We start from the raw sequence: 26,557 nt of genomic DNA, 5'->3' as shown, positions 1-26,557 counted from the left end.
AAACAAAATCACAAGCGAAAGTCCAGCAGTTTTATTAAATTTATGCCTAAAATTTTAAACATCATAAGGAATTTATCAAATTTGGGCCTAAAATTTATCAAATTTGGGCCTAAAATTGTCGAAGTTTAAAATGAATGGCATTACCAGGGGATTAGCCTTTTAGAGCAAGATGAGTTTAATCTGGGCGCTAGTTCTATTTGATGTGGAGCTCCATTTGCCGTCACACATGGCAACAAAAACAGTTGTTAAGAATTATGTATTTACCTTTTTTTGTTAAACATCATATTCATATCGTTATGAGCTTGTTACTGTTGATTCCTTGACATCCTCATGCAATGGCGGACAAACACTAAAAATAAAAACATTAGGACAAAATACAGTTATTAAAACAAGTTTGCATCTAAGGAAAAGCCTTTATTTTTACAAACTTTTTTCTTACACCATTGGGTCTAATCCTCTCGTGATGATATAATATGGGACCCAGAGGTGCATTGTAATTGAATGGTACACAATACGTGTTCATTAACGTTTGTTTACTGTACTTATCACTCAATGTCAGATTTATCAACAGTATCAATTGTGAAACTATCAGGTAAAATTTTCACTTAGATGTCGGTTTGCATTTTATTATCAAGCCCCTTTACAACACTTGTTACGGATTTACTATTTTTGTAGCCCAAGATACTCTCATGTAGAGGTATAATAATAAAAGGCAATTAAACAAAAGTTTGAATGCGGGAACTCAAATCATCTATCGGGGGGGGGGGGGGGGGGGGTGGTGGTCATGGGTATTTGTTGGGGTGCCATGTAAAAAAAAAACATAGAATAAGAACTATAGATAAATACCTACCCGTATTACAATTATTTAGTACCAATTTCTACATGAATTCATAGGCACTATGTGCGTATGAATGCAAAATCACATTACGCATGGGGAGGGTTTAAAGTCACCTGGAAATATAATTTTTTTTCTTTCAAACATAAGAGTATATGCTTACGAACAATAAAATTTTTTTTTAGTAATTGTTTGTCACGATTTATATGTTTAACAAATATATAAAGTTGTTTGGGGGGCTGACTCCGCCTACCCCTTTTGTGACATCAATCGAGGCAGACTTTGCCTGCAATGCGTATAGTAAACACACGTGCAAAGTACATGTACGTCCAAGTCGTGAGTTGGTACATTTCAAAAAGGTGTTTTTCTGCATTCAGCAGCAATACACCTGGTCGGCATTGCCGGAAAAAACAAAACAAAATTTTTTTTTGAAACGTACAAACTCACGACTTGGTCCGTACATGTACTTTGCAATTGTGTTTACTCTACGCATTACAGGCAAAGTCTGCCTCGATTGACATCACGAACAGCGCCCTCTCGGGTCGGGGTCTACTCTTAAATTTGTAAATAACATAAGAACTGATTTTTTAAAACCTTAGTTAACTGTTTATTCACATTCCACTCATTAAAACACATATATTAGTGACAAAAGCTTTATTTTGAAAAAATACCACTTCCAGGTGACTTAAAACTCAAGGCCATGTCCAAATTGCCGGCTCCTTCAATACGGACATGATGATGTGGAGAGCCAGCCATAGCCATAGACACCAACTAAGACACAGCCTACACACATATAACTCGGCTTACCATTCTAAGATGAATCCTGATTCATGGTGCGGAGCATCTCTCAGTTTTGTGGTTGATATCCTTCTAACAGCAACAGATATCTGCATCAAATAAAATGAATTGTTTTCAATTGAGGGAAAAACAAAAATCCCAAAATCAAGGCTAAGTCACACTTCAGCGATAATGAGAACGAGAATGGTAACGACGAAAAAAAAAAACGCATTCTATTGGTTGAATTGCTCCATGCAGAATTTGCCCACGCTCATTCAACCACTTGAGGGGGTGCATTTTTAACGTTTTCATTACCGAGACCTGTGTGACCGGGCTTTTATAGCATATGGGTGCAACCAGAAAATGTGACACAATAAGGATGGTGTTCATTCACGGTGCCTTGTTACACAAGCTTACCATATCAATAACTTTCAAAACAGATTTAAAGTTAATTTATAATTCAAAGTTAATTCATAATTAAAAAAACATTGGCTTTTATCTTTCAAAATTTGGAGCTTGGAATATCACAAATTTAAGTAGATGATGGCAAAATATTTAATTGTAAAACTTCAATGTCACTTTCGTCCGAATTCACTGTCGTCAGAACACAAAGTTTCTTGCAGTGTTAGCCGGGGATGGGTGCGGCCATGTTTAGCCAATTATGTGCACAGCCCCGCGGTGCGGTGAACTCAATAGAAATGATTAGATATTTGACTTTTGAATGAAGATTACGTAACTTTTATCAATGGTGACTAATTTTTTGTCATTGCGTTGGAATGTTCTATCAATGTAAGACACTTGAGGGCGCTATTCATCAAATTGCTTTGTTAATGCACTGAAAACATAGACTGTTTCACGGCGGTTTCAGGCGTTACAGTGAGTGTAGACCTATTGCGCTACCAATGTTTACATCTGATCATGTGACCTATAGTGGGTATAAAAAAACACATCTACAACAGTAAAGATATGGGAAGACTCGTACCGAGGGACCATAATGGGAGACTTTTGGGACGCTTGGTGGCAGCAGACTTACCAGGTAAAATCCATTATTCTTGGGAAAGTGCGCATGCTCAGTATGTAAGCAATGGCAATTTAACTGGTAAGTCTGCTGCCACCTAGCGTTCCAAAGTCTCCCATTGGCTGTATTAAAAAAAAAAACTTGTAACTGAAAACGAAGCCCTTTTTATAAAGTTGAATCCTGTGACATTGATTTAAATCACATTTGCTGTTTGATGTTCCCAGTATTCTACTAAAAAAGAGGTTTCTTTAGAGAGTAGGGTTAGACTACATAAATTACTGAGGGTTGAGTGAGCTCAAATGCCGTGGTTTTTACGTTGTGCACGGCGTGAAGTCGATCTGTGATAAGGAATATTCTTCAGTGATTTTGAGAATTAAGTCCTTTTTTGAGCTAAAGTTATAATTTCTTTTTAACGCACGTTTATATGCAGTACGCCAAGTTTGTTTACATCCAATACCCACTATAGGTAACATGATGCATGGAGCGCAATCGGTCTATTAGGGCAGGCAGTTTCGGGCGAAATGGGGACCAAAGGGTTTTAACATTGATCATCAATGTTCTTTTGTATTTACCTTTCTGGGGATAACCTTCAAGGTTTGTCTTGGAACTCTCCTTGATGGACGGATGGTCTCAGACACCACTCTACATGAAAAGACAACCAAATAAATAACCTTAAGGTCAAAATCAATGCTTTGGAAAGTCAAAGGTCCAAGCAAAATTCAGGTAAACACTTGAGTGAAACAAAATAAGACACCATTACAAGTTTGATTTCAACAAACCTTTGTGTGTTTAGCATTATACTACAACAATCCGCAACAACTAAGTAAATTTAAAGGCAGTGGACACTATTGGTAATTACTCAAAGTATTTATTAGCACAAAACCTTTCTTGGTGACGAGTTATGGGGAAAGGTTGATGGTATAAAACATTGTGAGAAACGGCTCCCTCTGAAGTGCCATAGTTTTCGAGAAAGAAGTAATTTTCCACGACTTTGATTTTGAGACCTCGGGTTTAGAACTTGAGATCTCGAAATCAACCATCTAAACGCACTCAACTTCGTGTGACAAGGGTGTTGTTTCTTTCATTATTATCTCGCAAGTTCGATGACCGATTGAGCTCAAATTTGCACAGGTTTCTTATTTTATGCACATGTTGAGATACATAAACTGTGAAGGCTAGTCTTTGACAATTACCAATAGTGTCCACTGCCTTTAACTTAAGTAAGAACATCATTGCAATCGGGAGTTAAGACCATTTAAGGTTTCATTGTTTCAGCTCATTCAACTGGAACCATTGATGCAATAAGAGGGGTTTATCTTTTATTATTTAAAATCTATATATGTAAAAAGCAATAGTTTGAAGGCAGTTCATCATTGAAATAAGGAGTTGTCTATGAAAATGTTTCATTGTTTAAGATCATTCAACTGAAACCAGTGATTAAGTCTTTGAGTTTTATCTTCTTATATGAATCTACTTGTTAGAAGCAATGTTCGACCCAAGTTTCAAGTCAGTACATCATTGCAATCAGGAGTTACGACCATTTAATGTTGTTCACTGTTTTAGATCATTCAACTGAAACCTGTGATTAGATCTTTCTTCTAGTTTTATCTCTTTGTATGTATCTACATGTAAGAAGCAGTGAACACTATTGGTATTTACGTAAAGTATTTAAAAGCATGAAACTTTTGTTGGTAAACGAGTAATGGGGAGAGGTTGATAGTATGAAACATTGTGAGAAACGGCTCCCTCTGAAGTAATGTAGTTTTTGAGAAAGAACTAATTTTCCATGTATTTGATTTCGAGACCTCAGATTTAGAATCTGAGGTTTCAAAATCAAGCATATGAAAGCACACAACTTGGTGTGACAAGGGTGTTTTTTTCTTCATTATTATCTCGCAACTTAAACAACCACTTGAGCTCAAATTTGCACAGGTTTCTTATTTTGTGCATATTTTGAGACACAACAACTGTGAAGGCTAGTCTTTGACAATTACCAATAGTGTACAGTGCCTTTAAGTTTAAATTAAGTTTGCACATCATTGCAATGAGGAGCTGTGATCATAATCATTTATGTTTTTCATTGTTTCAGCTCATTCAACTGGAACCATTGACAGAGAGTTTAATTTAGTTTTTAATTTGAGTTTGTTTCTTTTAAATCCAGATGTCAATGTTTGAGCCTGAAAAAAAAAAACTCTCCAAAAACTTCAACATTATTTGAAAACATAGCTATATAAATTACTGAAAATGACTGGCAAATGCATATATATAACAATCTCACTTTGGCTTGTACATACCAAAAACAACTCAACGACTTATATTTAAAGCCATTATACACTTTCGGAACAGAAAAAAAAGAGTTCACAGATTTACAAATAACTTACAGGGTTAACAGAAGGTAATGGTGAAAGACTTCTCCTGAAATATTATTCCATGAAACGCTTTACTTTTTGAGAAAACATTAAAACAATTATCAATTCTCGATATCGAGAATTACGGATTTATTTTAAACACATGTTATGACACAGCGAAACGTGCGGAAACAAAAATGGGTTTTCCTGTTATTTTCTCCCGACTCCGATGACAGATTGAGCCTAAATTTGCACAGGTTTGTTATTTTATTAGTAAGTTGTGATACACGAAGTGTGGGCCTTGAGGGTGACTAGTCAATAGCTCCCCGAGGTATTGGAAGTTGACAAACTAGTTACCGAGGCGAAGCCGAGGGAACTAGTTTGTCAACTTCTAATACCGAGGGGTGCTCATCGACTAGTCACCTGAAATAAACCATGATATATTTGTTTTACTATACTTCATACATATTCAGTTACCGGAACATGAGTTTTGAGCAAGAGAAAATGAATACTGTGAAACGCCACCATCTTTTAATGATTCTGCTCTTGTTGGTCGTGAGAAGTCAGGGCACCGGGCAAATCTTGTAAGTCATGAATATCCAAGAGGTAACGTCACGTGACATGGTATGGCTACGCTGATTTATCAATTTGCGTGCGTGTACAAAGTAAATATGAATATGTATGAGGTGACGTTGCACGGTGGTAGTTTCCAGCTACAGCGCAGCGCCACGTCATCTTATTCATATTCAGTTTTTACTGTACACGCATGCAGATAAGTCTAGCGATAATGACGTCACCTTATGGATATTCATGACTTGCAAAATTTGCCGGGCGCTCACGATCAACAGGCGGAGAATCATTAAAAGATGGGGGCGCCCATGAACGAGTCACGTTAAATGTACTTTTTGTACACGTTTTTTTTAAAACAGTTTTTCAAATCATCACATCTGGACAAAGTCATCATTTAGTAAGCCCTGTTAGGCCTATGTGTCATAGTAATTCCACAAATGTAAGGAATAAAATGAGGTACGCCTATGTTGGATCGAGTAGTAATAGTATATCGTAGCGTCATCAGTTATCGACCCTCATATGTTTTCGAACCCCAACTTTGATTCCCGTTTACCGCGAGATTGTGCAAGCTGCACCGGTGACCGGTGTATTTTCATTAGGCTTAATCATGCTGAGAATAAAGTTTTCTGTCGTTCAAAAATTGGCCTGCTCCAAAAAAGATTGATCGCAACTGCAAATCAATCCTAGTTGCTTATTAAAACGTGATTTCACAATACAAATCACTATGGTGAAACTGAAAATTTGTCTTGCGCACGATGAGTTTTATTGCTTTGTGAAATCGGCCCCAGGCCTGGGAAGGGATTTTATTTAATGAAAAATCCGTGCACCGGACGAATGTATATGAACACAAATTGACGCGTTCGTTTCCACGCGCGAACGCAAAAGTTAATGCGTATCTATTTTAAATTTTGACAAAGTATGAACGTTGAATCCGACATTCGAATTGTCCGGTGCGTGCACGCAGTCGCAGCGAGTATGAACCGGCCTTAACTCTCGGACCATAGATATAGAATTGAAATATTCTATTCTATATCTATGTCTCGGACCCGCTGACCTTGGACCAAACGAGTGAAAAAGCACAAAAGCACAGTTTTTTTTAGAAAAAATATCGACATTTGAAAATAAAGAGCTACTTATGTTGACTGAGCTATGCAAGTTTTCTTTGTTGCGTGTGCAGATGATATAACTTGGGATTTTTTTAAGAGAAAAAGTCCTAACTCCAGCAGAAATTGTGTCAAAATGTACAAGAAACGGTCGCCATTTTCGGAAAGGCTGCGCGCGCACGCACGGCATCGACGGCACATGCGTGCAATGGTGACAATGTTTTTAAAACGATTCAGCAAGGTACCGACCATAGCATTTTCTTGCATGGGGTGTTAATGCTGTTTACTCTAGATTATGATTCTTTGAGTACCAAAATGATTATTTCGCAAACAAATCCTACCAAATTAGTAGTAGTTGTTTATGTATCGTACATAAGACTTCTTTTTGTGACTGGGAGATATCAGCCGTTCACCCCCATAAAAAATAGTGGTACGACCATTTTTTTTACATCTTGCTTACTCAACGGAGCAGTGTACGTTCCCGTGTGTACGAAAAGTAGTCCCCATCCATAGTCGTTTTAAACATTTTAATCGATCGAACGAACGATTTTGTGAAAGTCTAAAGTTTTTACACAACATAATTATATTATGTGACCTTTTAAATTTTGATTGCAAATGAAATGTGGGTACAAAAGCCATTTGGGATAACTTTTCGTAGGCGCCACCACCTTTTCACTCATTTTGTATACAAAAAGGGATATCTCTCATTGAGGTAAATTATATTATTTCATATCGAATGAAAAAGTTGTGGGATTATATGGATAGTTTTGCTTGTCGGAAAATTGGCAGTCATTTCCTTGTCTTATCCCCCACCTAGGCTTCCCTTGACCGTGTGTAAAAGACCCTTCCCATGAAATATTATGTAAATTGCCTTAATGGACCCTTCCCATGAAATATGCTAATTACATTCACGCATGCGTACAGACCCTGTTGGTTGGCAAACGCCATAGAGTTGTGCACTAAGCAGACGCGCAATCGCGTCTGCGTCACGCACCCATTAGCCGTGTACAAAACAGCGCGATGTTCCCTCATTTTGCCAACCAAAACGTTAGTGCACACGCGCTATGTGCAATCTACACATTTCATGGGAAGGGTCTATTGGGAGGACACCTTCGGTAATGGTCAAAGACCAGTAGGCCTAGTTGTATTCTAACCATAGAGCTATAATAATTGACTATGATTCTAACGCATGCTGTAATCACAAACTCATTACTTGAACTCAAAAATTTGTAAATTTAGTTGCAAGAAAATAATGAAAGAAAAAGCAACCCAAGCACAAATCTGTGTTGTTGCAGATGCGCATGCAAAGAAATGACCTCTTTCTCAAAAACTAGGTTATACTTCAGAAGGAGCTGTTCTCACAAGTGTTTTATACATCAACAGCTCTCCATATGTCATTTGTATGATAATCTTTTTTTATAGTAATTATCAATATAGTGTCCAGTGCCTTTAAAGGCTGAAATTGTCGAGGTTGCATTTACATAAGCATTTTTTAAACAAGATTAAAAACAAGTACTATGTAGGCCTAACAGGCTAGACAAAAATTAGGTCCTACTAACTGTTATCTCTCAAAAAGTGTAAACGATGATATCAAAAAGTGTCAGTGATGCCATCCTCATTAATGAAATGTAACAAACCAAATTATTGACATTGTAAAACAAAGTGTTTTCAGATTAATACCATAGAGCTGCCTAGGCGGAAAACTCAGTTTCACCCTCTTGATTTATATCATATGCTTTTTTACAACATTTTCTTTAATTAGGTCAAACTTGGAAACTTTCCATCATAGGGTGAAGTAAATGTGGGTCTTATCAGAAAATGCACTTTTAACTGAAATTCTTTATTCCCAAGGGTTTCCCCATAAAGATAGTTATTTAATTAAAATCATTTATTGGGTTAAAGATATTTATTCAATAATATCTTTATTTCAAGCAAAATTCATTGGTTGTATTAATTAGAGCCAAACGCAATTGTCTTAGTTTTTCTCATTGATGCCCTGTATACTGACACGATGGATTCATTTCTATGGAACCATTCTACAGATTTTGATGTATGTTAATTTGTTCACCAATCGTTATTGCTCATCAATGAAGAACAATGCAAACTTCATTTTGACAATTTCTGGCAAACATTTCATGAACAAAAGTGAGGCAATATAGTCATGAGTAACTGGTTAGTTATGGTCAATATTCAATATATCTTGATAAATCATCATCGCTTTAAAAGTGCGAAATTCAATGTCTTTGTGTAGTTTTAAGGAGAAAAAATTTCTATCTGAACTTTAGTGAAAACATCTTAATGATGATAAAAGTTTAAGTAATAAATAACTGTTGAGTTGTAATTAAGACAAAATTAAGTTGTGTTAGTTGTCTTCATGGTAATATAATTGAGTCAGAACTTTTAATCATTAACGATGAAAATTACACATAATAAATATTTACTGAGGTAGTTCCAGGATTGTTGCCTTAGACAAACAGTTTGAAGCACAGCATCAGAACACACAAACAGACAAACAATGAAATGCCCACGATCTTCCCCCAATTTCGCCAATTCCCCCTTGCTACTGTCTTAGAGTGTGCAACTTGAGAGTGTGTTTCGTCATCCATCTGTTTATGGGGTAATCTAGACACCAAAGGTTTTCGGTGGTAAAGATCAGTCTTAGATCCCCCTTGAGTACCCCCTTCCTTGGCCTTAGCAGCCCGTGAAGCCTTAAGAGCTTTACTGGCCGCTGCTTGCCAACGCTGTTTGTTGACCTACATTTGGCAAAATAAGGATTGCGATTAAAACAACAAGATTAACCATTATAAATAGACCTTGGTTTATCTAAATTGTTTATATAATTTGCAACACAACAACTGCTTTGCAATCACCTGGTACTTTACAATTCATAAATCCTGAAAAAATCAAGACAAGCTTATATTGTAACTGACATGATCTTGAACGAATTGCTTTATCTTAATATGAATGATCACAGTTTAATATAAATACTTACTGAAATCTTCTTGCGTCGCACTCTGGTCAGAAACAGATTGGTTGTGGCCTAAAAAGTAGAATACGTGAAAAATATCTTTAGCGAAAAGATTTAAACACAGTTATAGGGTTCTTTCCTCTTTAGTTTCTCTTTGAAAATGTTTGAGATGTTGTTTTAGTTGCAAGCTCCAACTTATTTCTCTAGCTAAAAACAACATCTCAAATTATCTACAAAAATCTGTACAATTGAAACATCCATTTTATATTTTTGTTATGGTAAAGTAATATCAACTGATTGCAGATGGCCTATGGTCAAGAAAAATCTATTAGTAGTCGCTCGAACACAATATTGCGGCAATGCCCTTACAACTGTTCTGCAATGAAAGGTAGGGTCATAGATTGGTAAATCTAAAAATCAATGACCACTTGGTGAGAAGCACTCATCTGTTGAAAATATAAACCATTTGGAGTAAGGATCTCCTCTATAGTAATATGGTTGGATAATTTTCCCCAAATAAGCTTTGAACCATAGAAGTGACTCTCAGAATAGTGTCCATTCGGGAATGCTGCCACCGAGGGTGCAGTTGGCATCCACAGTGTCACATCGCTAAATGTGGTTGGATTCAACATTCTTGTGAAGACATCGTGACATTTTTTTTCGCTTCTGTTTTCTCAGCAAGTAGACACTGTATTTAGCTGAAACTTTCAAGCTGGCGACTCTCATGAGAAAGCATATACTTTGAGAGTGTGTTACCTTTACAGACAAGTCATCCAGATGAGCAATCTGGTCTTGGGTTGGTACTAGGCCTTTGGCTTGGTAGATGAATGATACTGCCTGCAAATATCCACATTAGACATTAATACAAATCTATTACTAAGAAACCTAGAGCTTTGTGATGCATCAATAAAATCAAGATAGTAAGTCAGTTTGGAAAAAGATAAGAACTTGTACTCATTTGTAGAGGGAACAAAAATACCGAGGAATATCCTCAAAAGAAAAAAAAGTTTCAAACCAGGATATAAGTAGAAGTAAAAAGCTTTAGGTAATAATTTAATCAATGTGTGGTTCAAGGAATGAAGTTGTGTCTTGAGCTGATTCTGCTTATGTGAATATATTGATTGCGAGTAGCGTTTATGCAAACAGTCACATGGCAGTGATGCTATATTTAAAAAAAAAAAAATTAGTTACTACTTATTATTCAAACACAAAAAGAGACATGACCCCAACCGCTTCACAACACCTACCATTAATAATGGAAAGCAATTTAAATTATTTTCATAACAAAAAAACAATCAATACGTGAACTTGAGTGACTTCTTGCCATCTTAAAATGCCAAGGGTCTTCCACTTTGGGAGTCAAACTGCACGTTAAGATATGGTACCCATTCAACCACATGTACATGACAATAAATGTTCACTGCACAGTATCATTTGAGGAATCTCACTACCAAACTGGTTCAACCAAGATTTATTGTAAGTGATGACGTCAGATTAATTGGGTCAATAGATACAATCGTTACCCCAAAAGCATAATTAATTTGATTTTTGTTTGAACTCAACTTGATGTTGACCAAAGAATACTTTGACCCGAAACTATTATTAAGACAATTCGATTCCATACCTGCATGGTATTACCCAAGGCCACTGCAGACTCTGTAGCATGGATGAGATACTCTACAGTCTTAGTCTGGTTTCCTGCCTTACGCCAGTGGGTAATAAGTTGGGGATACACAACCTGTAGACTAACTTCCCCTGAACCAGCAGGTTTCCTTCACATAGAAAACATTTATATTAAATAATGGGAAATTCAATAGGACCAATGTAAAGTTAGTGCTGAATGTACCAAGTCTCAATAAGGGAATCAATGTGTGGTGAATCGGTTTTCAAGTAGTGGTTTAATCCCAACGAGGCCTGGTTCTTGATAATTTTTACCGAGACGAAGTCGAGGTAAATTATCAAGAGTCAGGCCTCGGGGGGTTTAAACCACTAGTTGAAAACCGACTCAACAAACTTTGATTCCCATATATAAAAATCTTTTCGGTCAAAAAAACACCAACACTTTTGGTCAAAAAGTAAAATAAATGCAAAAATTATAATTGTTCAATGATTTCTTTCAACACAACACCCCTCCAGCTATGAAATGGTAAGGCCCTCCACCGCCCTCGGGTAAACAACTCCTTATAAGGGAATGCTTTGGGCGTCGCGCGTATCGCGTGATGTGGCACAACTGTCCCGGCCTTTGCTCTCGACCAATAGGAATGAAGAAACTGCCTTATAAGCACAGGTGCAAGCAGGCGTGTCACGCCCATGTTTCAACACTTTTTACCGGTCATAAACAAAGGTTTATACACACCCATGTGACGTGCTCTCCACCAATAGGAATAGCAAAACTGTCCGAGGTATTTATGAATGGTCAATTAAATGTAGCAATGCTGCACTTGCTTACAGGCTTGTTCGATAGAAAGCCACCTGGTTCCTAAGTTAACAAAGCTATTGAGCATAAAATACTGCAAGGCTCACCCTTAACACTAGCCCGAATATTGTCTAGTAAAAACTGCTTTGGGCTAGTAAACACCACTTCTCAACTTGCCCTGTGGGCTAGTAAAAATTGTGCAACCTACTTGTTTAAAAGGCTCATATTTCTTTTATTCAGGTGTGAATAATACATTTTGAAATGTGTTTATTTATTTTTGTGTCTATTATACTGGTTGTGATTGCTACTTGTCAGATAGATACATTTATGACAATATATGTTTAAAATCAGGGTTACTTAAACTTCCCAGAGGCAAGTTTAACCCAGAATTTGTAAGCCCAGTTGGCAACAACGAAAAGCTTAAAAGCAAGGCCTGATCTGCTTGACAAATGAGTGGGCCACCAGTTGTAAACAATGTAATGTAAACTTTATGGAATTTTAGCTGGAAATCAGTTTCTGTTTTAAGCAATAGTTTTCATGCTTAGCAAGTTTTTTTTGCTTTATGAAATTGGGCCATGGGACCTTAATAATAAAATGCTCCGTCATTCTTTTAAAGTATCTCACCTCTGTTGCACCATTTTGCTTTTTTTCTTGATCAAGCTGAACCTACTCTTTTCTGAAACAAATTAACACCAACAACTGATGAGTGAAACACAGAACTTTTTGTTGAGAAAATAATACAATGTTACAGGTCAGATTTTAGAACATACTCTTTTTCTTGATGAATCCGAGATAGCGGTGCTCCAGATATACAGCATATCTCTCATGAAGCTTGCGTCGTTGTTTCTCAACAAGGAGAGCATAGGCTGTTTCTTGCAGTGTAGAGGATTGGAATCGTAGTTGTCCATTCTCATAAATGAAGACTCCAGCAGACACTAAACCACCAATACTTTCCAGAACCTTCAAGGATATAAGTACATGAAACAATGTCTTACAAGACACAACTCTGTTATTTTTACGCTTTAAAGCTACACAGTTATCAACTTATTGTTCTGCCACTGTGACTGTATCTCCAGGCTAATTCTAAAGTCTGCTTAATGTTCATCGCTTTTATTGCCTATTCAAAACAGCATTAAGGTAAAACAAACAAAGCAATACAACCTTTTCTAAATACAAAAGAAAATCTACTTTAGTTCACTTGGCTAAATTAAGACTTGTTTAAATAAGGTCAGAAAATGTGGTTGTGAGACAGAATAAGTACAGGAACTGAATCATTGACTACCTTGTTTGCTGGAGCACCAGGCATAAGATGACTGATGACAGCGTTATCGAAAGATGCTCCTATTATAGACGCTATCTTGACAGATGTTCTCTCAGCAACAGGCAGGCGATCAATGAAAGCAATCATACAACCTATATGGAAAAACATGAAAGCAATCATACAACCTATCTGGACAATCATGAAAGCAATTATACAACCTATATGGACAAACATGAAAGCAATCATACAACCTATAGGCCTATAGACGAACACGAAAGCAATCAAACAACCAATGCACAATCATGAAAGCAATCATACAACCTATGGACAAACATGAAATCAATCATACAACCTATTGGACAAACATGAAAGCAATCATACAACCTAAATGGACAAACATTAAAGCAATCAAACAACCTATAATATGGACAAACATTAAAGCAATCAAACAACCTATGATATGGACAAACATGAAAGCAATCAAACAACCTAGGCACAAATATGAAAGCAATCATACAACCTATAGGGACAGACATGAAATCAATCATACAACCTATTGACCCATTTCACCTGACGACGTCATCATCAGAATAATCTTGGATGCGCCATTTTGGTGGTGACGTCAACGTGTTATTCAGTGAAGTGCGCATTTTTAGGTGACGCGGCGTTTACACGTAAGCCTATTGACCACCAACATGGTGAGCGTGGCATCAGTCGCCGCGTGTTACGCGCGTGCAAGTGATCAATATGGACAAATATATGAAAGCCGATCATACAACCTACATGGACAAACATGAAAGCAATCATACAACCTTTATGGACAAACATGAAAGCAATCAAACAACCTATATATGGACAAACATGAAAGCAATCATACAACCTAGGCACAAATATGAAAGCAATCATACAATATATGTACATCAATGCGGCACATTAAGGAAACTCCTGTTTCAATCACACTTAAATATCAATTTACAAACAATTTCCTGTAGCATTTATCAGATGGGAACAAGCAGGACCAGACACGTTGCTTAGACAAAATGTTTGAGTAGAATCGCATAATGATCACAACTTTTGGTGTAATATTTGTATAACTCTAACTCAACATTCAGAAAACTGCTTACTTACCCCTGAGTGATGGTGGTATATCAAGCTCAAGAAGACGTACTCCCTTACTGATAGAACATGAATGCAGCATGCCCTGTGTATTGATCTCTAACTGCTGATGATGCAGGAGATTGGCTACACATTGCTTCACCCAAGAAGGATTAATCTTGCCTGTCAAGTTAGAACCTAGCAAGCTGTACAAGATTCCACACACAGGTAACCAATCAGCTTAGCAATATTAAAGTTCTGTATTGTCATTAATGTGATTTATGTGAGATTAGCATGCAGTAGCACCATGTGAAAATCTCTTTTGAGTAGTGTTGGTCCTAAAAAGAACTGGTGGTTGACAATTGCTCAGTATGCTCTGATCATTTTCAGGAAAAGACTAATAATTAAAAACAGATGTTCATATAGTGCTACTGCAAACATCACCTTATTTATACAAACTTCAAAAAATAGTCCTTAAAATTCCTATAATAAAATTATACAGAGCAATTCTTAAAACAACTTTCATTTTCTTTACACAACCTTAGTTCACAAAACCTTTACAAACAGGCAAATATTTTAGCAGCATCAATTACAGTAGATGTATTGTTTCCATCTATGCATTGCAATAGGATGATAAGTTGTGCTATGCTTTATCAGATAGCATAAATTAGTGAACACTCTCTCAAAATCTTCACTTCTAAATTGATCTTTAATTCCAAAAATGAAATTTTCAAACATTTGCTCTTTTAAATTTATAAAAATTTGAAAAAAAATGTAAAACATAGATTTCGTCTCAAGCAAAACAACTTACAAGTTGGCAAATAAAACAAAAACAGAAGATGAAAGCCTTATTATAAAAACTTACTTTGTAAGTTCCCTTGGCACATCATACACTTCTAGCAGTTGGCACAAAAGTGGTTCCATATTGATTGAATCCAGACCGTCCAGCTTGACATGGACACAGAGAGGGCTGTTCAAGATCTTCTCAACCCCTTCAGGAATTTCCTCATTAGTACGGAAAACTCCCATACCAATGACAAAGAGACTGGAGTAACCAGAAAAGTAACGAAGGTAGGACCAAGAGTCGCGATCAATGTACTGAGCATCATCAATTACTACCAAGGTGCCATTGAAGGTGTCCAACTGAGTTCCTTGGATAATACGACCAAGGAGTCGTTGGAGGGCTTTAGTCCGACCAGCAGGGGAGAGATTGGATAGTGCTTCGTGAACAGCAAGCTACAAGAAAACATACAGAGAAACTTAAATGTGGCAGCAGATTATTTGCAATTTGCTGTGACAACTCTGTGAATCTTTCATTCAAACCAAACCTTGGAAGGGGAAACATTGTTGTCTCATTGTTAAGACAATTGTCTTGATGTCATTTACCAGCCATTCTAGAGGTAAAATGATGATGCAACAATCAAATTCGAAACATCAGTTTTACCTCTCTGTTAGGGCGTCCCACCAAGTGATTTCATGTTCACAAGGTATTGAATCCTTCCCTCCATTTTGGGAGTCAATTATGTGTACATTTTCAATCACTGAATACAAACAGAATAGCCATGAATAGGGAATGGGTCTATACAATAAAATAACTGTAAATCAACCCACCTGGATTCCCAAGAGATTATTAAGCAGACTCAAACTATTGAGGATCTCTGTCCCTTCAAAACGATCCTCTAGAAGCTGTTCTCGTTCATGTGGGCTGAATACATTGCTTAACTCAAGCAGCTCTGTCACCAGTAAACATGCCGTGTTGTATGGGTTGTTCACACTGCTTACTGTTGGACGGCTACAGATGATTCTAAACAGAGTGGGTAAAGATCTATTTGTAAGTTTGGGGATTTTAGGTCATGGTTATTGCACTATTAAAGACTGATTCATTTGGGAAGACATTTTGGGATTACGTCAGTATTTTGCAAATGTGATGCAAAAGTGACACAAAACATTTCAAGCATATAAAAAATTGTGCGTAATACTCAAAGTATTGGTTTGAGTCCTGGCCGTGGAAATTGTGGCCCTAAGCAAGATATTTTACCATAATTAATTTGTCCTTTGGATGGGAAATTAAGCTGCAGTTCCTGTTCAATGACTGATTGCTTTGACTGTTTTCCATTATCAGTGCCTTTATTTATTTGCTTATTGTATAGTTTCTTGTAAAGCGCTGTGGTACCTCGTGTAAGAGCGCTATATAAATGTCTATTTTATTATTATTATTATTAACCCCAGTGTTTTGGTCCACGTATGGGCATCCTTCGTTTAATTACCAGAAATATAAAATACTAAATAATTCATGCCGTTTGAAAAATTTCACACTTGTGTGAATCATTCACAGGAACCACAGATCAGTTTCAATTTCCATTTTCTTTGAAAGAGTAAAACTTACCTCATGGAATTGTTTGTAGCTGCATCAATGACTGCTCTCAGGAATCGAGTCTTTCCTACCCCTGGCTCCCCTTCAACGACCAGAAACAATGGATGGCTATGATCACCTGAGAAGCATACCTTCTCCAGTGTATTAAGGGCCTCTTGAAACTCACTGATATAGCCTAGGGTTGGTTTAAATCAAAATTCATATTACTAACTTCCTGTATTAAGTGAAGGTCAGTATTTGCAACCTTTAAAGAAATAAAAAATAATAATAATAATGTTATAGTTTATAAAGTACTTGTTATCTATCATTTCAGGTGATGAAACTTAGTCAGTATATAAGTTACTGGAAGAGTGGAACTTGACAACATCATAGTTGTTGAAGTTATAGACAACGTACACCTTTGGTTTTTGGGACTGTTTGATTGTCTTAATCCTAATATATAAATGTAGATGTACACAGTAAAACTAACAATTGAAAATTTAGTTTCAAAAGTTGCATTTTTGAGATGTCGTCCAAAATCAGGAGCGAATAATGTCCACGCAGGAAGAATAATCCCATATAGGAATACACAGTTTGAGAAATTCAAATTTCAGGTCATGAAAGCTGTTATTTGTTCAACATGAGCACAATACAAAACCAATTATGCCTGTAATTAACAAATGTTTACCTTCCCTTTACGTTTATAGAACAATACTGTTACTTGATTATAGTTTAAAGCTAGGTCCAAGTGTATGCTGGGAAGATAAATGAATATTTGAGCAAACTTAGATGTAAAGTGGCAGGTATCTTTAAATCATCTCATTCTTTAAAGTTTTAGTTTTAGTTGTATTACGCTTGAAAAATTGATTAGAATATCAAGCCAGTGAGTGGCAAGGAGGAACAGGGCCCAATTTCATAGAGCTGCTTAACGGTAAGCAATTTTTTTCGCTTAACGTAGCAAAAATAATTGCTTAAAACCATTCGGATTCCATGCTAAATGTACACGAGCTTAAGCACGTAAACAATCTGCGCGCGGAGATTTTAGATCGTTTGCTTAAGCAAAACAGAAGAAGGCTGTGTATTTTGCACTGTGTGCATGGCCTAGGGCTGCTTAACGGTAAGCAAATATGTTGGCTTAACATAGCAACAAAAATTGCTTGAGCGTAAACCTATTTCACTAGCGGTTGCTAGCTTAAGCACGTAAACAAACTGCGCGCGCAACATTTTAGATCGTTTGCTTAAGCGAAAAAGAAGAAGGTGCTGACAAAATGGCGGGCGAAATAAATGCGGAGTGCACTCGAGTGGCGAAAAAAAAAATTCATCACCTTCTGTGTCTGATATGTATTATTTGTAATGGTTCAAAGTGCCCATCGAAAGGTTTACACACTAACTTGAAAGTAAACAAGATTCTGAAGCATTTTAGACACTCGTTTATTCGCTACACCTACCATACAAACGCACGTACAATCACCGCTGTGCCGGCACAATAACATTGTTTGCAATGAGTGTTGCACTATGCGCTGTGTGAATAGGGTGCTTAAGCAAAATAGAGGCTTTAAGGACCCTTTTTGTTTGCTTACCTATGTAAGCAAAAAACCTTGCTTAAGCACGAGTATGAAATGAAAAATTTGCTAGGTGCGCCCGTTAAGCACAAAATCGACCGTTACGGGATGCAGCTCTTTGAAACTGGGCCCGGCGCTTAAACAGGGTGCTTAAGCAATGGGGCTTTAAGGACCCTTTTTGCTTGCTTGCCTCGCCGTTTTAAGCAAAAAACCTTGCTTTAAGCAAGGCTATGAAATGAAAAACTTGCTAGGTGCACCCGTTAAGCACAAAATCGACCGTTAAGCAGCTCTATGAAATTGGGCCCAGGTGACCAGCACCTCTACAAAGCCCTCCTGCCGCAAAGAATCTCCCCTTATACCCACCCCTCAGTTTACAAACCACCCATGCCCCATGAAACGTCAAAAGTAATGTCAAATTCTTACCCAGAAGTGGATGCTTGGCCTCTGGAATGGAAGGGTCTTTTCCCCTGTAGAAGAAGTACACAGAAATAGCACAACTTATGACAACATGGAAACAAAACCAAAAAAGAACTTAAAGACAATGGACACTATTGGTAAATGTCAAAGACCAGTCTTCTCACTTGGTGTATCTCAACATAAGCATAAAATAACAAAGCTGTGAAAATTTGAGCTCGATTGGTCGTCGGAGTTGCGAGATAACTATGAACATGATGAAAGAAAAAAATACCCTTGTCAAACGAAGTTGTGTGCTTTCAGATGCTTGATTTCGAGACCTCAAATTCTAAAGTTGAGGTCTCGAAATCAAATTCGTGGAAAATTACTTCTTTCTCAAAAACTATGTCACTTCAGAGGGATGTTTTATACTATCAACCTCACCCCATTACTCATTACCAAGTGAGGTTTTTTGCTGATAATTATTTTGAGTAATTACCAATAGTGTCCACTGCCTTTAAAGAAAATGAAAATTAGCATTTATGTTTTTTCAATTTTTTGTATTAATGTTGTTACTGTTATTACTTTTCATATGGGCCTTACACTCAGGGCCCTAAAGTGTTATTTTCATTTAATGATCAAACATTCTAGGATTCCGAGAAACCTTGTACTTACATAGATGAATCAATGTACTCTGAAATAGGTCCAGGGCTGTCCATGCCTTTGAGTTTGATCTCCGGTAGATCATGGAAGTGAGAGGTGTCAATAGATGAGCGATGGTGGGTCTCCTCATCACAAGATAACTTGCCTGGATAATTCATCATTAAACGAGCTGCCATGTTCACTTTAGGACCAATCACTGAGAAACAAATACAGCAAATACAACAAATAGTAATCATCAAGTCAATTTCATTCAATTTGGGGTTATAATCTTGACAATAATAACTTAAATTCACATTTTGTTCTGAAAGATAATAGTTTACATAATAATTACGTTTCACACTGTTAACGAAAGTGGAAACTTGTATTTAATTGTTTTTTTTTTTACAATTTCATAAAGCTGTTTAGCAGTAAATTTCAATTACATTATATTTTTCATTTCATTTTCAATTATGTTCATGGTCTGGTATTTAACTGTATTTAACAAAAACCCAACATAGGTACTTACCTGTATACTCATGTCGTTCTGGATGACCTACAACCCCACAGAATACCTTGCCTGTTGTTACACCCACTGATATTTGCCTAGATGAAATCAGAAATACTTTCAATCAATGTGTGCAATATGATGAGACATATTGAAGGGGGACAGCAAAACAACAGCAACAAAATAAACCTTTCAAATAGTTGTATGAATGATTTGTGCATAATTTTTTTTACATAAATTTGATATGAAGTTTTCTCATTAATGATGTGGAGCGGGCATGCCCTTTATGCACCAACCTATGGGAAAAGGAGACCAGGGGGCAGTGCACATTATTTATAAAATATGTTCAAGGCCTTCTTGGAGATAACCAAGGCAAGGCATGCTGTCAGCAGACCAGGGCCCAATTTCATGGCTCTGCTTACCACTGAATTCTGCGCTTATGATCACCGATCTCCGCTTCCTGTGCATGCTGTGCTGAATTTCTGCACTAGCTGTGTAAGTGAAGAATGACCAGTAAAGTGGAGTATACACGACTATAAATTCTGTGCCGATTATGCTTATGGTAAGCATAGCCATGATGTTTTGCCCAAGTTGCAGTTGATTGAACTTGCGATGTTTTGCCCAAGTTGCAGTTGATTGAACTTGGATTTCATGAAGAAATGTCAAACCCTTCAAGACACTGTGACACAATAACTAAGTTACCTTACCTGACCTCAATCATATCATTCAATGTTGTCATTATCTGACTGGAGCATTGCAAGGCATGGCTAACTTCATCCTCATGCTTGAATCCAGGCAGACCAAACAGCACCAGGAAACTAGTACCCTGTCATTGTCAAAGTTTTTTAATTTAATCTCATTTCTAAAAAATTTGCAAGTATAATGTGAACTTCTGTTAAAAACAATATTATGAAATAAAGTTGTATTGAAAATAGAAGATTCAGTGCACAAAATGGTTACCATTTAGAATTAGTTGTATAAATACCCCAAAGTCTTTGTTCTTGATGCTTCATATAAGCCATGTGTTTCTAACAGGAACATCATGATACTTCCTTCAGAGGAAGTTTTCCTTTCGTAATGGGCATCTGTGAGTGAAAGTTCAATTTCTACTGGAACATATCAAGGGACACCAAGGCAATGACCAGGGTCAAGGAAGTAGTTGCCCCCAGTTCCTCAATGGAACATTATAAAGCAATAAGCTTAAAAGATTGAAATAATTGAATGTACAGTACAATTCCCTCCAAACTCAACCAACTCACCTTATCAAACTCAAAGATCTTATTGATGACTCCTGAAAAGGAAAAACAAAGTTTCTTATGTTAAAGCATCTAAAAGAGGAAAAGGGACTAAGAATGAGGAAACTTTGAGGACTAATTGAATGAGGAAACTTTGAGCTTGGAAGAGTGTTTAGGGGAGAAGAACATCATATTTTCATCAAGGGCAAGGAAGTTTTCCTTTCTTTAAGGTCACTTTTGTGAGGGAAATTTGTTATGCTAATGGTTAACTCTGGATAATAAGCACAACAATTTAAATCAGTTCACACATATCATGTGCATTGGCAAAACTCCAAAAGTACTGTTTACAGTCTAGTGCAGTTTTTTCATGTAAAGAAAAAATCCCAAACTTATTCTTTTTCTTAAATTAAACTTATGGGAATAGACATGAATGCATAAATTCCTGGATAGTTTTGTCACTTTTATTACTTAATTTCGCAAAATTTACATTTACAGTGCTTGCAACATTAGAATGCTTTCATGACTTTTACGATTTGTTTGTTAAAGTCACCTGGAAGTGGTATTTTGTCAAAACAAAGCTTTTGTTACTAAAATATGTGTTTTGATGAGTGGAATATGAATAAACAGTTAACTAATGTTCTAAAAAATTAGTTTCCATTTTATTTACAAATTTAAAAGTACGCCCGACCTGAGTGGGTGCTGTTCGTGACGTCAATCAAGGCGCGATATTTGAAGAGAAAATGAGTAGTATGGCCCCGTCCACTACATCTGGATACCTTATCGGTATGATCCCTACGAACAGAACTATGGTCATGGAGCAGACTGCACGCACTGTAGTGCTGCTGTGTGGACGGTCCACTCGGATTACCCAGCACGGTTAATCGCATGCAGTGCCAACACAAGATAGTGACGCTTGGCGCAAGCTAAAAACATGCCCTTAAAGTTGAAACAATACCCAATTTTGTTCACGTTAGGCAAATGCTCCTTTAGGTTCGTCACGACTTTCAGGTACCTTCTTCAACTTCCCCACCAGCTGGAAAAATTGTTGGCATGGCGTCATGTTTTAGAAAAGAACTTTTCTCATGTCAAAATGTGTGGTGCATTCCGGATTCTAGAAGCATGACCACTTTGCAAACTGAACCCATCTTTAGTTTTTTTTGCTGCATCCAGCAGCAATGCACGTGGTTGCGACATTGCCAGAAAAATGCAAGAAATAAACCTTTTTTCGAAACGCACAAATTCATAACTAGGACTTGCATGTACTTGCATGTACGTGTGCACGATGTTCGATCGAGAAGTCTGCCTCGATTGACGTCACAAAAGGGACAGGCGGAGTCACCCCCAAACAACTTTATCTATTTTTTAAATATATATGTGACCGCTACATGAAAATGAGTCAGATGTCGCCCAATGCATTATCAAGTTAAGTACAATTTATCGGGAAAAAAAAAAAAAAAAAAAAAATCTTTATTTACATGGTTAACCTTGAGAACACTTACCTTTAGGCTATAAAGCTATGAATACAACAACTTTGTGATCATACTTATTTCTAATTTGTATCCTTTCGCGCGCAATGGTAGTTTAAAACATCACTTTACTTGTAATTCGTTTTTCAGAAAAAATTATGTATTGGCTAATTTCAAACGGGAGTAACTCAGCAAGGCGACACACCCCAAAGCTTAGACTATACCAAATTACTGCTGCTGGTGTGTTCTTTCCAGCCAGTCATACAACTCAATTCTTGAAGTTGTCAACATCTGACTCATTTTCAGGTAGCGGGTCACATATATCGTTACAAACAATTACTCAAAAAAATTATTTTATTGTTCATACACATAATTTATACTCTAAAGTAAAAAAAAAAAAAATCTAATTCCAGGTGACTTTAAAACACTTGATTTTTTAACGGGGAAACTGTTTTTGTAAATTGAAAGATAGCATGGTTTACAACTGTGCTTTGATGTATATTATGTTATTTTCTTTTCTGTAAAAATGTTTTTCAGTTGAACAATTCGCTTTAGTTTGTAACAAGTCTACAACTGAGTGTAGAATCATCAAAATATTGCACATTGTCACCAATGTGGCACCACAGAAATAGTTTAAGTTGGATTAAAATCCTGATCTTACCTTGAAACTGCAGCACAGCAGCAGAGACACCATCATACAGTCCTTGTATGCAGCGACTATGGTCATGCCCATGATCCAAGGAAAGATTAATGAACACTACAGTTGCATCTCTCATCTCACACAAATACTCCATAGGCTGGTTATCATCCACCTTATAAACAAAATACAACAAGAAAGTGCTTGGAACTGAGCTTTACTTGGAATGAGAGAAGAGTTTGCTTTTGTTCCTTAAGTTATCCACAAATTTGTGACTCAAAACACTGGAATTCAGGGCCAAGGCCAGTGCAGTAAACTCAGGGCTGCATAAGTCCTTCTGTCTTGTGTTTTTCAATTGAATAATATTACCTAATACTTGGATTATTGTACTAAATTTGTTAATTGTTCTCTTGTTTTACTAATATGGAAATGAGTGTTGACTTGAAATAAATGAAACTGTGTAATAGCTTCAATAAAACACCAATTATGTTGAAATATTGGCTCGGAGTCTGAAAAATACCTTTCCATTCTGTTGAGTACCAAAGTTATCATGACAAATTAAATTACTGCTAGTTTAAATAAAAAAACTATATTTGTTATATTGGGCAGATTTGCTTTCAAATATGGTCTTCTGAGACACTTTCTGGTCCAGTAAAAATTTAGAGAAAGCGAGTAAGAAGCCACAGACTTGTGATTTTTCCCAAAAGTTTGAGCCCTGAAATTGCAATGTATGTTTGAATGAATGTACTTATCATACCTTTTGTATAACTGGAGCAGCAATAAAAGGGCGCAATTCCTGTTTGTGAACTGAAAAAAACCCATACATATGAAACTCATGTTAAAATTCCACTTCCAGTATACGCATGTCCCAAATGAGGAAAGAAATCATGTGCATGATGAAAAAGTATTCTTTCATAGCGCTGCTAAAGGTAAACTATAGCAGCAACATTTGCTTATATGTAAGCTTATTTCACAGGTGAGCAAGAAAATTAGGCAGCCAGCTTGTGCGTTCAACATGGCTTTGCAATGTTACGTCATTTATTTTTATGCAGTACGTAATACACCAGATGGTGGACTGTACTTTTACAGAAGAAGAAGTAGAGCAGTAAGCACTAGAAGGTTAACATGCCTTTTCCAGTTATTAGTGCTATGAAATAGAAATCGCAAAGTAAGTACAAAATGGGCTATGAAATTGGGCCCAGCTAGGTTTGTAAATGAATTTGTCCACAGCCACTAGCCACTAGTCACACACATAAAATGATTGATACTACTAGAATTCACAAAAACACATAAGAGACTTACCATTTTTCAGGTTCAGACGGCGTATCAGTGGAATCTCACCAAGAGCCTAAGATAGACATTAATTTGTAAAAGTAGTAATTCCAAACTGGATTCTAATCTAATAAACTTTTTAAAACTTTTCAAAGGAAAAATTATGTTAGAAAATATGTAGGTCTTACATGCACTACAAGTTGGATAACAACCTATAGGATCATTTGAGTGTAATTTGTTTTGGAAAAATTTGTACTTGGTGTACAACCACCTTTCCCTTGACATTTTATAAAATATGATTAAACTTAAGCGACATTTGAAGCTTGTTGGGATTTATTTATTGACTTACCCTGGCTTTCAATTGCTCCTGTGGTGGGTCTTCTGGGAGAATAAATTAAAAAAATATATTCTGTTTACTTCTGCTAATATAGAAAAACACAGTTTTCTGCTGTTAAATTTGAGATTTAATTTATCAACTTTGTAAAGATTTAGTGAATGGAGACAGGTTGTTATCATTCAACTTTTATTTATTGTGATAAACTAAATTTAAACTGGGGCACAACATTGATTGAAGACGAGCAGAATTACTGTTTGGAACATATCAATCCTCCCAAAAGAGATTTACACATGATTGTAAAGTTAGTAGTCATAGTTACTTCTTATCATACATACCATGTAAAGTTTCAAACATCACTTAACAGTACTTATATGCAAACAATAGGATATCTACTCATGCTTCCAAAACAGGTAATCAACTTAAAGAATGATGTGATGTCAACAAACCTTTTGCCAACTCAGTCTCTGCCCACGTTTTCCTGAGGTTAAGAACCTACAAATCAATCACAACAATTAACCATTAAACTGTCGTCTGCTTTGATTTGATACACTACATAAAATATAATGCATATACCATGTTGGTTTACATTGTCTTTTTCAGAGTGAAATATGCGACCGCCTTCAGTAAGGCTTTCAATAAAATAATTAGTTTGATGTAAGAAATCAAGTGTTTGCTCAGCTAACCTTTACATGTCCCTCATCAAGCTTCTCCACATTCATCCCTTTCCGTTCTGGGCAGTGAGACCAGGCAGATGGTGATAGAATGATGCTTCCTTTCTCACAGTAATGCTCAGCTAAGTTGACATCAATGACGGCTTGACCACTGGTTGAGAACAAACGAGTTGACTTGCTGCCCACATAGGTGACGAATACCTCACCTGCTGACAGGCCTGTAAAAATAATGCATGATATCACAGGCCTTGAAATAAACCCCAGCACCCACAGCAAGGGCCGAGGTGCCTTTGCTGTTATATCCTTTGCAAAGTTCCGGTACAAGTTTACATTTTCCTCATAGAACTGCCCCTTACAAGAGAGAAATTGCTGTGTCGAATCAAGCGCAATGTTCGGGGCCTGATGACGTCATCCAGAACTATAAAATGAAACTCTACAGTTGAGAATAATTATCTACAATGTGCTATGCCATTCATGTTGAATATTCATTCAAAGCTTTGGGGGTTTTGGCTACTGTGACATAACTTAAAATCTCTTTGACTTTCTTGTTTCAAAGCAGATAGATGCCTTTTGAGCTTTGTCACCAAATAACTTGTTAAAGAGTGTGTCACAATGTCGTAATGCCACGACATTGGATCGCTGTTACCGTTGTATGTGAAAATAAACATAGGACAGGTAAATTGATATATTTTTAATATATAAAATCTCTTAGAAAACAAACAATCAGTCCTACTTGTGTGTCTAGTCATTAATTTGTAGAGTTTCAACAGTTTTCTGAGTAGTCCTTGTGATTATATTCTGCAACAATGCACTCACATCCCATTCAGTGTTTGTATTGAATATTGCATACCAATCTTCACACCAAGTTGTACCTCCACTTGTGTATCCCAGTTATTGCATGACTTCATTATCTTTCTTGAACAGATGATAGCCTTAACAATGGCTGCCACATTGGCCTCAACAGATGCTACCTCCCACAGAATAAGCATTGCATCACCTGTTTAACAGAGTAAGCAGTTAACACCAGGGCCTAATTTCAGAGAATTGCTTAAAGAAACATTACAGAATTGGTTTTTCTCACAAAACATTTGCT

General features: G+C 36.7%; 1 protein-coding gene across 1 annotated transcript in view; it reads right to left on the bottom strand.

The window, feature by feature from the left end:
- Window positions 1-294: 294 nt before the first annotated feature.
- The window catches only part of LOC117305590 (adenylate cyclase type 10-like), a 29,462-nt gene continuing 3,199 nt past the window's right edge, over window positions 295-26,557 (bottom strand). Inside the window, exons 4-29 of the mRNA XM_033790469.1 lie at window positions 26,315-26,461; window positions 25,477-25,682; window positions 25,240-25,285; window positions 24,806-24,837; window positions 24,487-24,532; window positions 23,942-23,991; window positions 23,209-23,359; window positions 21,106-21,137; window positions 20,554-20,672; window positions 19,868-19,944; window positions 19,375-19,558; window positions 18,730-18,773; window positions 16,778-16,940; window positions 16,003-16,195; window positions 15,257-15,627; window positions 14,425-14,597; window positions 13,318-13,448; window positions 12,806-12,995; window positions 12,660-12,711; window positions 11,244-11,391; window positions 10,376-10,456; window positions 9,644-9,691; window positions 9,166-9,404; window positions 3,203-3,272; window positions 1,643-1,722; window positions 295-349 (exon numbers count right to left, since the gene is read on the bottom strand). Of these exons, the coding sequence (XP_033646360.1) occupies window positions 295-349; window positions 1,643-1,722; window positions 3,203-3,272; window positions 9,166-9,404; window positions 9,644-9,691; window positions 10,376-10,456; window positions 11,244-11,391; window positions 12,660-12,711; window positions 12,806-12,995; window positions 13,318-13,448; window positions 14,425-14,597; window positions 15,257-15,627; window positions 16,003-16,195; window positions 16,778-16,940; window positions 18,730-18,773; window positions 19,375-19,558; window positions 19,868-19,944; window positions 20,554-20,672; window positions 21,106-21,137; window positions 23,209-23,359; window positions 23,942-23,991; window positions 24,487-24,532; window positions 24,806-24,837; window positions 25,240-25,285; window positions 25,477-25,682; window positions 26,315-26,461 (3,128 nt within the window). The remainder of the gene's footprint in view (window positions 350-1,642; window positions 1,723-3,202; window positions 3,273-9,165; window positions 9,405-9,643; window positions 9,692-10,375; window positions 10,457-11,243; window positions 11,392-12,659; window positions 12,712-12,805; window positions 12,996-13,317; window positions 13,449-14,424; window positions 14,598-15,256; window positions 15,628-16,002; window positions 16,196-16,777; window positions 16,941-18,729; window positions 18,774-19,374; window positions 19,559-19,867; window positions 19,945-20,553; window positions 20,673-21,105; window positions 21,138-23,208; window positions 23,360-23,941; window positions 23,992-24,486; window positions 24,533-24,805; window positions 24,838-25,239; window positions 25,286-25,476; window positions 25,683-26,314; window positions 26,462-26,557) is intronic.

The sequence above is a fragment of the Asterias rubens genome, assembly GCF_902459465.1.
Source record: "Asterias rubens chromosome 8 unlocalized genomic scaffold, eAstRub1.3 super_scaffold_89, whole genome shotgun sequence".
NCBI lineage: Eukaryota > Metazoa > Echinodermata > Asteroidea > Forcipulatida > Asteriidae > Asterias > Asterias rubens.
Note: the sequence above shows the minus strand (reverse complement) of the source record. Positions and strands in the feature narration are given on the sequence as shown.